We start from the raw sequence: 14,869 nt of genomic DNA, 5'->3' as shown, positions 1-14,869 counted from the left end.
ATAAATGCTTTACCCAAACCTTCCTCACTCCCCTAATGAGACACCACATTGGGGGTACTGGAATTGAATGGAGTGGGTATTAAAGAACATTCTTGATAAGCGGTAGTGTTCAGCAAATGTGTTCCACAGTGAAAGACATATTGAGGTCATGGAATAGTTTTCTCCCAATTTAGACTGACTGGAGACACTTGAATTTTCATTTTCCCTACAACATGAACACCTGTGAATCTACAACAGTGTATCACATTGGGAAAGCAACTTGAGAGCCTAGATATGCAAGCTGTGTTCCTGGTTGTTCCCATCCCTGAGGTCCATTTCTTTGGTTCTCTTCCAAGCATCCTAGAATAACTAGCCAGTGCCCCATACATACTATATGGAGATGGGTAAGTAGAAGAACTCAACTTCTAGGAAACAAAAGACCCATACTCTCAAAACAACAGGAAGTTTTCTATCGCTCTCCTTTCTATGGGGCTGGTGGGGTACACTCGGGATAACTGAACGTCCTCTTTTTCTTAGAGTATTGATAATTGTATCTGTGTTTTCATGAGATATAATATATATTGCTATGAAAATGGGGAAAAGTTCTGGAGTCATTCATGAAAGCAGTATCAAGGCCAAAAATTCTGAAATGCGTGTGAAGACTAATAATGTGTCTGAAATCCAGAAATGTCTTAAAAAGCATCAGACAACACATTTTGGGGATTGTGAACTGTATTTATTGGTTACTATATATGGGAGATCCAAAGATTTTATGACAAGCACTCTGCTTTCTTTATCTGAAGTCTGAATTCTCTTCACTGAAGAGTCCTCTTAAGAGACAATGTGTACCACTTAGCCTTTTCCTTCATACTCATGTGGGTGAATCCACAGCCAGTTCCAAAGGCTTCAAGACACTGAAATGCTGTGTTTCCACTTGGCACAAAGGAACTGATTCTTTGCTCACCTGATGTGGGATTCCATTGAGTTTCTTTTAAACTCTTAAGATCACTCAAGGAGCTGTATTGAAGGGCTTGCTTGTCATCAAGGTATCCAAAGTTCAGCTCAGCTGTGCCTGGGGGTTGGGAAGGATTATCAAGCAAATGACAGGCCAAAATAGATTGGGTTGTCCAGCTCAGCTGGCCACAAATTGCGGTCTGTTTTTAAATCATCACAACTTGTGTGTGTGTGCGCGCACATGCATACGCACACACACATCTTTGCAAAGGTTTGACGTTCAACATAATGTTTCTTTGGACCTTATTTCATTACAAACATTGTGAACCAAGGTTCATCCTTCTTCGCCCACCATTTCTTGTCAACGTGCTTGTAGCACAGAAAGGGAATGAGAAGACTCAGTTCACCAAGAGTTTTTATTAAATGTACTGTGGTGAACATTTTCCAGTACAAGGAGCAGTACGATCAACAATTGAAGGCACATACTAAACACCAAGTAAGCAATGTGCAAAAATATTGAACATTGAAAAATATTAATTTATTTATCTTATTTATTTATTTATCTAATTAATTTAATTAATCTAATAGATACATAAATATAAACCACCGTTAGACTCAATGATTTCTTTTTTTGCTTTCAAAGTTCACCTTCAAATATACGGTATTTATGAGCCTAACAGCGTAAACTAAGAGACAAAAGATTGATTTTTTTTTAAAAAAAAATAGTGTTCATTGAAGAACCTATGCTGATTTCCCAAGAGGTCAGACTGCAGGAGCTAATTGAAGTTGAGTGGATGCATGGCTCAGTGTGTTCCTGCAGAACACACCATAGATAACCAACCAACTTTTCTTGGTTATTTGGGCCATTTTGATACATTCTGAACTCCATGTATAAAATTGCATTCCTCTTCTCACCTGCCAGAGAAGGAAGCATTTTTATATTAAGCAAAGAACTGTGTGGATAATTTAAAATGAGGGGAAACTAAAGTATCATTAGAACTATTTAAGATTTTGGCAGTAATTTGATTCATCCATTATTTCTGTATTGATTTAATTTTCCGAACGAGTCACATCTAAAACAAGCTTGGATGAAAGTTAAAAGAAAGGAGATTTAATGACAAGGTAAAATACTGCCAACCATTTTTCCTGTCTATCTTCTTTCTGTTTGTGCTGCATAACGGACTGCCAAGCCTTTCAGCAAGCAGATAGGATAATAGCTTTTAGTGGACCATCTTCAACTTCAGTTGATAAGAGTTTACAACCTTTCAGGTTTCCACAAAATGCTCCTTCAGGCAGAGCCAAGATTCTCACAGATAATACTCATAGGAGTCTCAGAGTGCTTCAGGGAGGACATGCCTTTATTAAATACAAGGTCTTCCCATACTGTGTTCAGTACAGACTAGAAACATACTGTGTTCCACAATTTCTGAGATAGATCTCTACAGACCATTCACAAAGGGGGTGCTAACCATGGTGCTGCATTTTCTATACACTCTGTTGTGAAAGAAAATCTGCATAAACATAGAATGTGGTTTAGACAGAGGCCTACTATTGAGGTGAAGATAAAACAGTCTTCCTCCCAATCCTTACTCCAGACCTACAGTTCCTGGAAGACATCTAAGCAATTTGTTAAGCCTTAATGTGCTGCTCCTCAATGCTAGGTGGTTGAATGGTATCATCACCACAGTCCAGGATTTAATCCTGGGTGAGAATTCCACATCCTAGCTGTGCTCATCAGGGTTCCAGGAGCAGTATAAACATTGATTGGGAGGGGATGTTATGTTCAATAGGATTTTCCAGCTCACTGGCAAGGTGCCCTGTCCACTAGATATAAGTACCTATGTTTAGCGTTGGGTTCTTGACATGCTAGCACTGTATTTCAGCTTCTCTTGGAAGGGACTCGGGTCTTCATGGGACCCACAACTACTGATCCTGTCTCAAATTATATCTGGCCCAACACACTTAGCTCAGCATACACTAGATTTGCTGTTTTGTTCAGATAAGAATTATGATGATCTGGATGGGGAGGGACATTCATTAGTTCCAATGTCATGGGCAGATCACATTTGGGCTGTTGGTGACATCTGATACCTGCTGTAGGGGTTGAGGCCTGCTAAATTAGTTTGCCTTTGAGGCTTATGGATATGAATGCCCCTTGGGACCTTTTCGTGTTTGTTGGTCATAACTCTGGTTGACCTTTAGAATAAGGAAGTTACCCAGGTATTGACTCCTAAACATCTGCTCCCTGCTTGTACAGTTCAGCTGGCTCCTTGGTATTCTAAGGAACTTGGAGAAATGATATGAAATAGAAGATGACTGCCGTAAATAAATAAATAAATGGCAGAAAACTAGAGATATATCTTACTGAATATAGGTTGGAATGATTATTAGTCCATTGTCCAGCCCCTATTGCATCTGTGGAAAACAGTTCCAGGAGACTTTGAGGTGGTACATAGTTTAACAGAACCACCTTTGCCATTAGTGTCTGCTAAGCATTCCAAAATCTCCTCTCTTTTGCAGATAAAAATCACTCAAATTTGGAAAGACTGTGGTAGCAGGGCCTCGGCAGGCTAGTGTCAAAACTCTGTCTAGTTAATTTGCATGGGATAAATTTTAACCTGTTACCTCTGAAGATGTGGACAGACTGCTTGGACAAGTGTAACCAACCACCTGTCTCCTTGATCCTTGTTGATCCTGGCTCATAAAAGCGAGCTGGGCAGACCTGGGCAATGGGCTCTGTGGGGTGGTGAATGCTTCCCTCTGTGAAGCTGTCATTCAACTGCTTCTTTAAAAACCATGGTTGGACCCAGCCATTATGACCAATTTTACCCAGTCTTCCATTCCTGGGCAAGTTGATTGAGTGAGGGGTGGCTGAACAACTCCAGGCAGGTCTGGAGGATCCCTTCCACTCGGAAGGGGCCTGAAATCACCTTGGCCACACTGGCCGATGATCTCTGGAAGGCTAAGGGCCAGTGCTATTTTTCTAGAAAAAGAGGTGCCAGGATTCACCATGAACGCCCCCTTGCTCTCTTATAATGGCAATGGTGAGTTCCAGCTGAAAAAAAGGCCTGCTAAGGATAGAGGTAAAAGCTATTTCCTGGTTCTGCTAGATCTCTCAGCAGCTTTTGATAACATTTGCCATCTTATCCTTCAGGACCATTTGGAGGTTTGGGACCTAGGGGCACTGTTATGCAGTGGTTCCACTCCTTTCTCCTGGGGGTGTCCAGAAAGTGGTGTTGGGGGATGAAGAAGAAGAGTTTGGATTTGATATCCCACTTCATCACTACCCGAAGGAGTCTCAAAGCGGCTAACAATCTCCTTTCCCTTCCTCCCTCACAACAAACACTCTGTGAGGTGAGTGGGGCTGAGAGACTTCAAAGAAGTGTGACTAGCCCAATGTCACCCAGCAGCTGCATGTTCTAGGGGACAGAGGGCAGGCGGATGTGGAAGACTCCCTGGTCCTGAATGGGGTAACTGTGCCACCAAAGGACCAGGTGTGCATCCTTGGGGTCATTTGAGGGCACAGCTGTCCATGGAGGCACAGGTTAATTCTGTGTCCAGGACGGCTGTCTACCAGCTCCACCTGGAATGATGGCTGAGACCCTACCTGCCTGTGCACTGTCTCGCCAGAGTGGTACATGCTGTAGTTATCTCCTGCTTGGACTACTGCAATGTGCTCTACATGGGACTACCTTTGAAGGTGATTCGGAAACTACAACTAATCCAGAATGCAGCAGCTAGACTGGTGGCTGTGAGTGGCTGCCAGGACCATATAACACCAATCCTAAAGGATCTACATTGACTTCCAGTATGTTTCTGAGCACAATTCAAAGTGTTGGTGCTGACCTTTAAAACCCTAAACTGCCTCAGCCCTGTATATCTGAAGGAGTGTCTCCCAGACACCATGATCCAGCTCTGAGGGCTTTCTTGGGGTTCCCTCACTTTGAGAAGTGAAGTTACAAGAAACCAGACCGAGGGTCTTCTCGGTAGTGGCACCTTTCCTGTGGAACACCCTCCCATCAGGTGTCATGTTGATAAAGAACTACACAACTTTTAGAAGACATCTGTATAGTGAAGTTTTTAATGTTTGATGTTTCATTGTGTTTTTAATATTTTGTTGGGATTTGCCCAAAGTGGTTGGGGCAACCCAGTCAGATGGACAGCATATAAATAAGTTTATCATCATCATCATCATCATCATCATCATCATCATCTGTTCTTTGGCAGTGGTGACAGCTACCAAATCTCACTTCTCTGACACCATTACATCTGCTCAGTGTCATCCAGTGGAGCCTTTCCAGTGGTAAAAGACTTTCTACAACCTGGTAAAGTCAGGTAAGTGAAAGAGCAACTCATGAACCACTGTGACTGTTTTGCTAGCTGTTTTGAAAGTTTTCGCAGGTAAAATCACTTGCATCAGTTCAGACTTGGATTCTACTTTTGAAGCAAGATTGGAGACAGATGGTGCTATTGTGCTGTCTCATCAAGCTTTCATGGATCCCTTTCAGGCTGCTGGTCCTGAAGATGTAGACAGAGTGCATGGAGAAGTTAGACCAAGTACATACAGTATATGCTTGACCCTTAACCATCTTGTTTGCTGAAAGCAGCAAGACTGGACATTTCTCAATGGGTCTTGAAGGTAGTCAATGAACATCAGAAGAGCCCTCGTCCAGCATCCTGATCTCACAGTTATCTTTGTTTTACATGTTTATATTATATCACCTGTTTTCAAATGTCTGGTGCCTAATATCAGACAAAACATCACACATTTCTAACTGCCATTTTTTTTAAAAAAAAGAATACTATGCATCCCGTAGGAATAAATAAACAAGCCATACTGCCAGACAATAGGATAAACTAATAAAGATCTCACATTTATAGAAAGCGGTAGGTACAAAGCATATTCTTTTCCTTAATCAGAAATAGCTCTCCAGCCTTTGTAAAATTTATTTCAAATACAAAAGATAAACAACTTGTTTAAAGGTTGCAATGCTGATAACAATTTATATTTTCTGTCTCTGATGAAGTGGGCTCTAACCCATGAAAGCTTATGTCTGAATATATTTGTCAGCCTTTAAGGTACAACAGGAATCTATGTTGTTTTGATTGAAACAGACCAACATAACTGCAGCTTTGGAATTTGGATTTGGATTACTACGCACTGCTCCCGCATAGTTTAATTCCTAGTAATGTCTTGTATAAGTTAAATGTGGACTCAAACATGAGAATAGCTTCTTAAGTGATCAATTGTTATACAGGATCCTCTTTCACTCCACATCAGTCTCCACAAGATCCTGCTTCTATTTAGTACCAGTTAGCCAATGCTGAAAAGTATTTAAAAGAAGAATCAGCATCAAAGAGCAAAGCCCTTAATCCCATCTGTGTACACAGGCATACCCAGTCACCAAAAGCAACTTGTCAATCAAGTGCATACCACCCAACATGCCCAAGTGAATGGGCCTGTTCCAATCTCGGATTTTGCTTTTTAAATCTCGATGAGAAATTCCACGTTAGACAACAGGCTGAGCCAAGCCTTCCTTAGCTCAGCATAAGATGATTAAAACCATGCTACCCAGGAAGAGAGAGATAATATGAAACACCAGAGGTTTACTAGGGGACAGAACTAGGAACTGATATGCAAAACCACTGTGAATGTTTAAATCATATCTGAGTCGCAGCAATCCAAGTGCAAATACTCTAATCATTCTGCATGCTGCAGGCAAGACAGCCTGCTGTAATGGGAGGCAGCTCTAGAAATAGTTATGAAGGCTAAGCCCTTATACTTGAATATATATATATATATATATATATATCCGTGTGGAGAGAGAAAGAGAGAGAAGTAGTAATTCAGCAGGAACAATCTCTAAAAGTTAAGAGGGTTTCTAATTTTAAAAGCTCAGTATCATTCTCAGATATGATACAATATCCCCTCAAATATTCCTTCAAACCTCTCTTCAAAACCCACCTTTTCCACAAGGCCTTTGGCTTAACCCCATAATCTTCATTATCGACTGATATTTACACACAGATAGAGCAATGTACAAAATTAAAAATTACCTTATACTCAGAAGACCAAGAATCTCTGCAAAATTTGACCTGTTTTATCAATGCAGATTTTTTTAAAAAAAAAACATTTCAAGGGCCATTACAATGAGGTTTGTAGATACAAGGAGAGAGGTTTTTAAGGAACATCCAAACACCAAATTAAAATCTGCTTATTTGTTTTGATTTGTAATATCAGCTAACATAGCTCCCCCAAAACATATATGGCCTCATGTTATACTGCACAGTCTGGATAAATCCCGCTTCCCCCTGTCTAAAATAGTTATAAATTGCTTGAGTATTCTTACTTGGCAAAAATAAATGACTGTATAGCACAGCTGACAGTCAGTGACTTCTACAACTGACACTGCTAAAGGAGAGCAGATAAGGAAACACATATTGTATCATTCAGTTCAATGTATGTCTATTCAGAAATGAGTCCTGATGAGCTCAATGGGTTTTACTCCTAGGTGAAGTACGTGCGTACTGGAACCACAATGCCCATTTCCCCAATAATTAATTCATGCTAAAGGCTGAGAACAGATCTTGCAATAATTCTAACTTCTTGTGTATGAGAAAGTTATTTATAAACTATATTAAGTTATAAAAATCTGAATAGGAACTACAACTTGTATAAGTACAACAAAGTAATTCATTTTTAATTAGCCGTGTTATGTTTAGAATTCATTTTCTGGGAAAACACTGACACAGAATGATTGAGAGGTTGGGCTGTTTTAGTGATCATTCACACAGAGAGGGGAAACTGATTGTTTCTAAAGAGACTCCTTGCATGAGTAAGGGCTACTCATTCAAACAGGAAGGCTGCAAGTTCAAACCCTAAACATTTAGCAATGAACAAGTGTTTTGTCTCCCTCACTCCAGGCAGAAACCTCTCTGAACTTTATATCCCAGGGGAATTTGTATGCATGTTTGGCAGGGAAAGTGACAGAAAGGGAGCCCTGCCGCTAAGTCTCAGGGGTCAGTAGTGTGTGGAGGCTCAGCTCCAAAGGAAAGAAGGAATGTAACATGGAACCTCCAGAGGAGAGGGAGGGGGGAAGAGGGAGAGAGAGAGAGAGAGAGAGAGAGAGAGAGAGAGTTGTGGTGGGCAAAGAAATAATACAGGAAACTTAAAAGGTGGGGAGGGCACCATTAGGGTCTGCAAACCATTGTAGCAAGCCATAATGATTGAAAATAAGGGCTAAAAAGTGTTTCACTAAGAAAAGAACCCACATTGCATCTTTACATGGGTCTTTAAGCAAGCATTCAATGCCAAGTATGTCCTTCAGCAGGTCACACACATTAAAAATATATTTCCAAGTAATATTGCTAAAATATGTTATCATAGTTGTACCAATTTATTATAATTGAAGCCCTATGAAGGATTCAGTCTAAACTATTGTACCCAAAATACCAATGGGATGTTAAGGTCAATGTGACCATTATTGTGTCATGTAAACATTTTTTGCTGAAAGAAGCAGGTGACAAATGGACACACTGACAACTTCCAAGCCCCAAGAACAGTGATGTTTTGCGCCTCAAAATGCTGCATTTCATGCAGCTACCATGATCAGAAATGTCTAGGAGAAGAGGCTTTCAATGAATGTGGCAATCTCCTCAGCTGCAAACCATTTGCTACTGAAAGACATTTGATATGTTGCCTCTCACCTCCCAATCTCATATTAGGATGCTTTCCAATCTTTGGTCTCAGCAGACTGGAATCAATTTGTCTCAGTTCAGGCATAACAACAACAACAATAGAGCCATAGATGCTGCATGCAATGCAACTATCAATACATTAGTCATTTAAAACTCCACTATATATACCTGGGCTGGAGAGTTTGTGTGGGTGCACCTGTAAGCCATGAAAGACATCTGTTTCTTCCATGACTCAAATTTAAATTTCAATATGTATTTTTCTTTTCTTTTTTTATTAAAAAAATCCCACTTAGAAACCAAAAACCTTAAGAACTTCAGCAACCTTCATTCCACTCCTAAGAAGATTATGTTAGGACCCTCATGCCAACAATTTTATATAAAGAAGTGTTGGGGGGGATGCAGACACTGATGAAACCACAGCTAAGAGGAGTTTAAAAATAGAAATTTGCTGCTGCCAACATTTGTACTGAAGTCGTAGCTATTTCAAACACAGATATAGGTGTAAACAATGGAGCACAACTAAATATGTTCCTCACTACTTCGTGTGATATTTCGAAACTTTGCACATATTAGCAGTTCTCCAGCGAAGTGTTAACACTAATATATTGTCCTGTTGGTCTTTTGCTTGTTTACAGTTGCTTAAGTCCTTCTTCAGCACTCAAGGAAAAGGTTTCTTAGGTATTGTTAAAAAATGATAAAGGACGATAGGAGTTATCTCGGTCGGGGATTTTAGAACACATAGATATATGGTACACTTCACCCCGCCACTTCGGAAGGGGTAGTTGGCTAGGATCCGGAACAGCGCTTGATTTGTGCCTAAGCGTCTGGGCGAGCGGGAGTCGGGGGAAGAGAGAACCTGTGCGCTGGCCAACTTCTCCCATCCGCCCCAACTAAAACGGGACGCCCAAAACGTCCCCTCGACATCTGCGTAGCCCTGGGCAATGCAGATCGGCTGTACTATTTCTTTAATAAATAAACCAAAAAGAAAAACCCAAGAACAACTGAAGTAGTATCGCTGCAGGTATTTGGAGTGGGACAAGTGCTAGAGCAGTCACCCCCCAGCACGCAATCCGAATCAAGTTGCGAGGCGAGCGCCCGCCCGCCAGCCAGAGGTTGCACTCGCCCGCGGCGGAGGCTGCTGCTACGGCTGCCAGGTGCCTGCCTGCCCGCCTGCCTGCTCTGGCAGCTTACATGGGTGAGGGGCTCTCACTTACGTGTACTGCTGGGGGAAGCTGTAGCCATCCGCGGCGGGAGCCGAGAGGACGAGGCACAGGATTATTTGGCTGCACAGAGCCGGGACGATGCAAGATGCGCCGCAGGTCTGAGCGGAGAACGCCATTTTTCCATTAAAAATTCAGCGGCGGCACCAACTCTTCACCCTCTCCCCGGCGGCGGTGGCGCTGGGCTGCCAAAGACACCCTCCCCGCTCGGGCTGGGGAACCTGCTGCGAGGGGGTTTCTTGAGGGACCGGCGCTGCTGAATCTCCTCCGGCTACTCCAGAGAGACGCAAGAGTCCAGTCAGTCAGTCAGCTACAAGCAAGTGGTGGCGGCCGCAGCCTCCTTCCTGCCCTCCGTCCCCACACTCAAATGCCACGAGCGGGGCAGCTCTCGGGAGGAAGGCTCGGGATAGCGCGGCGGCTACACAGCCAGCCAGGAGGGTGGCGGCGGAGGTGGCTGCTGCTGCTCGCTCCGGCCCTCACGCGGCGGGCTCGGCTCCGTTGTGGCAAACCCTGAGCGAATACAAACTGCTACTTTCCCTCAAATAGGCGGCCAACCTGCCCAGCCTCCTCCCCTCGCATCCCTCCTCCTCCTCCCCCTCCTCTCCGCATCCCTCTCTTCCCGCCGCCCTCCCCTCGCTTCGGAACGCTCTCCATCCTCGGCAGCCACCACGGCGCATGCTCCCGAGACAGCCGGCGGCTGGCGAACCAGCGTCCTCTCATCCTCTGGACCTTTCGCTGGGCCCAGGCGGCCCTAGCTGCTGCGCGCGCGGCGCCCCCCTGCCAAGCGTCACGCAATCGTCCTCGCCTGCTCGTGGCAGCAGGGGGCTGGCGCGCTCGCGTGCCTTGGCCGCCAGGGCACGTGCCGCCGCCCGGCTCGCGAGGCAGTCGGTGCAGCCGCATTGGCCGGGTCCTCCTGTTAAACTTGCAGTCCTCTTGATCCCGCAAGTGCTAGCGAATAGGATTTCTGCCCCCCCCCGGCCGCCCCACCACCACCACCAGCGCTCCCCCCTTCTCCAACTGGTGCGTACCAGTTATCCCAGCCTGGCAAACTATCTCGGTGTGTAGGCAGTTTAATGCAGGTCACTGCGCTTGAATCTGCGCCCAGCTCTACCCCCCCCCTTAATGCAGGTAGCGCAGCTACCCCAGGAATACATCCACTCCTGTTTTGGCCCATGAAAGTTAACACCTGCCAATCAAACTGACTCGTCAGCTGCGAGTTCCTCTAGGCTACTAAGGTATTATAGGAAATTAAATTGCCGGGGGAGTGGGGGGGGGCAGGAGAAATTATGTACGTACATAATTTGAGGCCGATCCCTGAGAAGGTACACCTCGGCAATTCGTCGGAGCTAACCCATTTTAGGAGTGCCTTCTATTAAACAGTTTGGAAAACCCTCACCAAATTTAGAATTTGAGGAGATTTGTGAAGCCTAGAGTTTGGTTTGGCTATGCAGAACTGGCAAAGTTAACATACAAACTACCAGTACGAGAGAAGGACAACCGTGACTTCAAGGAAGAATAGGAACTTTTTTACAAACTGTTTAAAAAGACAGCAAAAGGACTTGGACTCCTTGGCAGGTTTTGAATAAACACCCACAATTTATTAGTAGAACATAGGATGGATAAGGCAATGATATGTACAACTTTATAACATGCAGAGAATAACATGTGTAAACAAATGAGAGGGGAAGTCTCTGGAGGGTGGGAGAGGGGGAGCCGCCAGAAGGCCTCGGTGCTGGATCTCAGTTTCTGGGCTGAATGATGGGGGTGGAGACGCTTCTTCAGGTATACAGGACCGAGGCCGTTTAGGGCTTTAAAGGTCAGCACCAACACTTTAAAGTTATTTGGAGGACTTTTCTCTTTGTAACCTGTGTAGTCTAGACTCTAGAGTACCTGAGTATTATATTGTCCTGAACTCCTTGCCTATCTGGCGGCAAGTCAGTATGTCAAGTCCCAAGTTCAACAGCCAGGAAGCAGGGTCCAGGGTCAATGCACGTATTTGAAGCCCAAATTCCAAAAGTTAGGAAACACACTCGAGAGTCAAACCCAAGGCACTGCCCTGCAGAGGTCCTAGAACAGGCATCCCCAAACTTCGGCCCTCCAGATGTTTTGGACTACAATTCCCATCTTCCCCAACCACTGGTCCTGTTAGCTAGTGATCATGGGAATTGTAGGCCAAAACATCTGGAGGGCTGCAGTTTGGGGATGCCTGTCCGAGAACATTCAAACCAAGGTCCATCAATGTGGGCAATTAATCAGACACATCATCTCAACTGTGCTTCCCTTTTATACCACCCATGCTGATTGCAGCATCTGAGCTTGGCAAGGCATGTGACCCTCACCTGTTCTGAGCCTACTCCAGCTGAGGAATCACACACCACCTTCTCACAGAGCTAGCAAGCCCCACCTGGCCACCTCGGGAGCTGGCTGTGGGCCCTTGCCGGCCTTACAGCCTTTGGAGGCTGTAAAGCAGGCATGGTCAAACTCAGCCCTCCAGATGTTTTGGGACTACAATTCCCATCATCCCAGACCACTGGTCCTGTTAGCTAGGGATGATGGGAGTTGTAGGCCAACAACATATGGAGGGCCAAGTTTGGCCATGCCTGCTGCAAAGGGTTGGATGTGTGCTAATAAATTGAGACTCAATACAGAAAAAAACTGAGGCGGCCCTGTTCAGGAGAGAGATGAACCCTGGAATAAAGATCAAAGTGTTAGTGATGACCCTTACCACTCTGCCTGCTGCCTAAGATCTGCTGAGTCCTTTCTCTATGCCCCATAGTTGGCTTCGTTCAGGAGAAGGATTTCACGCAAGGAAAAATGTTTATAAGAGCTGTTTAGATGCCTTGTGGACCTATTTATTTGTTGCATTTATATACCATCTGCCAAAGCACCCAAAACCATTTGCAACTTGAAATATTAACACAAATCATACAAAATATTATTTGGACAATATTAGGAGCAGCTGGTGGTAGCTATGGCATGGACTCCTTGTCTTCTGACTAAGGCATACAGGTCTCAAGCAGCCCTGGGAAAATTGGAGAGTGGGACTGCCCCAACTTCAGGCCACCGAGAATTCCTTCAGGGGCTGATGGTAATCTGCTCCCTGGCCTGCCTTCGGCCTTTCTTCAGGACACACAGGTCTAAAGTAGCCTCAGGGAAGATGGCAGTTCTCTCAGGCGACTGCTGATCCCTTTAATGGCTCTGTTATCCCTAAGCCTTGGGCTACTTAATAAATGTTGACACACATCATGTTTTATTTGCAAAAGGTCCTAGCTTTGAGACCCTCAAGGATTGCTGTCAGAATAAAGAGTACTGGGCCAGGTGGACAAAGGACTAATCCAATCTAAGTTCTAGTTGGAGTAGGCCCATTAAATTAATGAGCATGGCTTACTTTAGTCCATTAATTTCAATGGATGTGCTCTGAGTTGGACAACCCAAAGACTCTGATGTAGTGTAGTGTCCCTGTAGTCTGAAAGGTAGATAAAAAATGCAGACATGATTTTCTATACTACAGACAAATCCTTTCTTGACTAACTTTTTCTAAAGCTAAACTGTCCTTATAAACTTTTTGTTCTGTACATGGAATACATTCCATAGCTCTGCTCAGTTTTACTGCCCTTCTCTGGAAATTTAGTAATCTTATTTGGGATGGCCTCCTGAGCAGAATTGCTCCAAGATCAAATATTGTGGACAAATGCTATTGTCTGCATTATTTTCTACCTGTTGCCTAATAAATCCTACAGTTGTATTTATCCATTTGAAGGCTGCAACATACTGAGCTGCCTCCCCCCCCCCCCCCGGAGCTGTTTAAAAGATTCCAAGATTTATTTTCTTGAGCACAAATATTTTTTAATTCACTTTATAGGCTCAACTGGTGTTATTTTCTGGTTATGCATCACTTTAATTTATCAACCTTGCATTTCATTTGCTATTTCATTGCCTCTTCTCCTACTGTTCTTCAGCAGTCTGTTTCTAATTACTTCACATCTAACCTACCAATGATTAGGATGATCTGAGAATGCAAAACAGGACTTCCAAACACAGAGGTCATGATCAAGTCATGCTTCAGCACATAGAATTTTGCTCTTAAATTTTGTTTGTTTGTTTTTGCTAGCATCCAGTGTTCACTTTCTTGGGAGTAAATCACATTAAACTCAGTGGAACTTAACAGCCAACTAAACATGCATGGATGGGATCAATCTGAAGAAGACCCATTAATTTAAATGAGAGTTAAGCACTTAACTTAGACTGAACCATGACCAGAGGGGAAAGTGGCATAATTATTGATATGCAGAAAGGATGTCCTATAGCCTCACAAATGTTCTTTTATAAAGGACATTTGTCCATTCCAGCAGTTGGCCTAACCATCTTAATCTATGTGTGAATAAAATTGAGCACCATTTCATAGTTATTTATTGTTAGAAACAGTATTTATTTGGTGTGCATCCCATTGAATTCAATGGGGCTTACTTCCAAACTTGCATTCATACCTGTGACTTTGACCCACTGAATACAATGTGACATTTTACCAGGTAAATAAGGACAAGATTTGGCAATTAATCTCTGCTTCTTGTCCTCGGGAATAAAAATACAGTGATGACAGAATGCGAAAGCATTCAAAGTCTGCTGTGGCATTCCCACGGGTCTGATTCACCATATGCCAATATAACTAGGCCCATGTCTTGCATTCTGAAGTAACTTTCAGGAATACAGTGGTACCTTGGAAGTCAAACGGAATCCGTTCTGGAAGTCCGTTCAACTTCCAAAACATTCGGAAACCAAGGTGCGGCTTCCGATTGGCTGCAGGAAGCTCCTGCAGCCAATCAGAAGCAATGGAAGCCCCATCGGACATTCAGCTTCCAAAGAATGTTTCCAAACTGGAACAATCACTTTGGGGTTTGTGGCGTTTGGGAGCCAAAATGTACGAGTACCAAGGCGTTCGACAACCAAGGTACGACTGTACATGAAGCAAAGGCAGAATGGCCCTTGGTGATACATTGCAACCAAGTTACTATTTATGA

The 14,869-nt window shown here is 43.7% G+C and overlaps 1 protein-coding gene across 2 annotated transcripts in view; it reads right to left on the bottom strand.

Moving 5' to 3' along the window:
• The window catches only part of CACNA2D2 (calcium voltage-gated channel auxiliary subunit alpha2delta 2), a 551,962-nt gene extending 541,685 nt beyond the window's left edge, over positions 1 to 10,277 (bottom strand). For both annotated transcript variants that reach the window (XR_009557115.1, XM_060271531.1), the window contains exon 1: positions 9,846 to 10,277. Coding sequence is in view for 1 of the 2 variants with exons in the window: in XM_060271531.1 (XP_060127514.1) it covers positions 9,846 to 9,970 (125 nt within the window). In the remaining variant the exon portion in view is untranslated. The remainder of the gene's footprint in view (positions 1 to 9,845) is intronic.
• Positions 10,278 to 14,869: the final 4,592 nt, after the last annotated feature.

Source organism: Zootoca vivipara, chromosome 2 (genome assembly GCF_963506605.1).
Source record: "Zootoca vivipara chromosome 2, rZooViv1.1, whole genome shotgun sequence".
Classification (NCBI taxonomy): domain Eukaryota; kingdom Metazoa; phylum Chordata; class Lepidosauria; order Squamata; family Lacertidae; genus Zootoca; species Zootoca vivipara.
The sequence above is the reverse complement of the archived record's forward strand: the minus strand, read 5'-3'. Positions and strand labels throughout refer to the sequence as shown.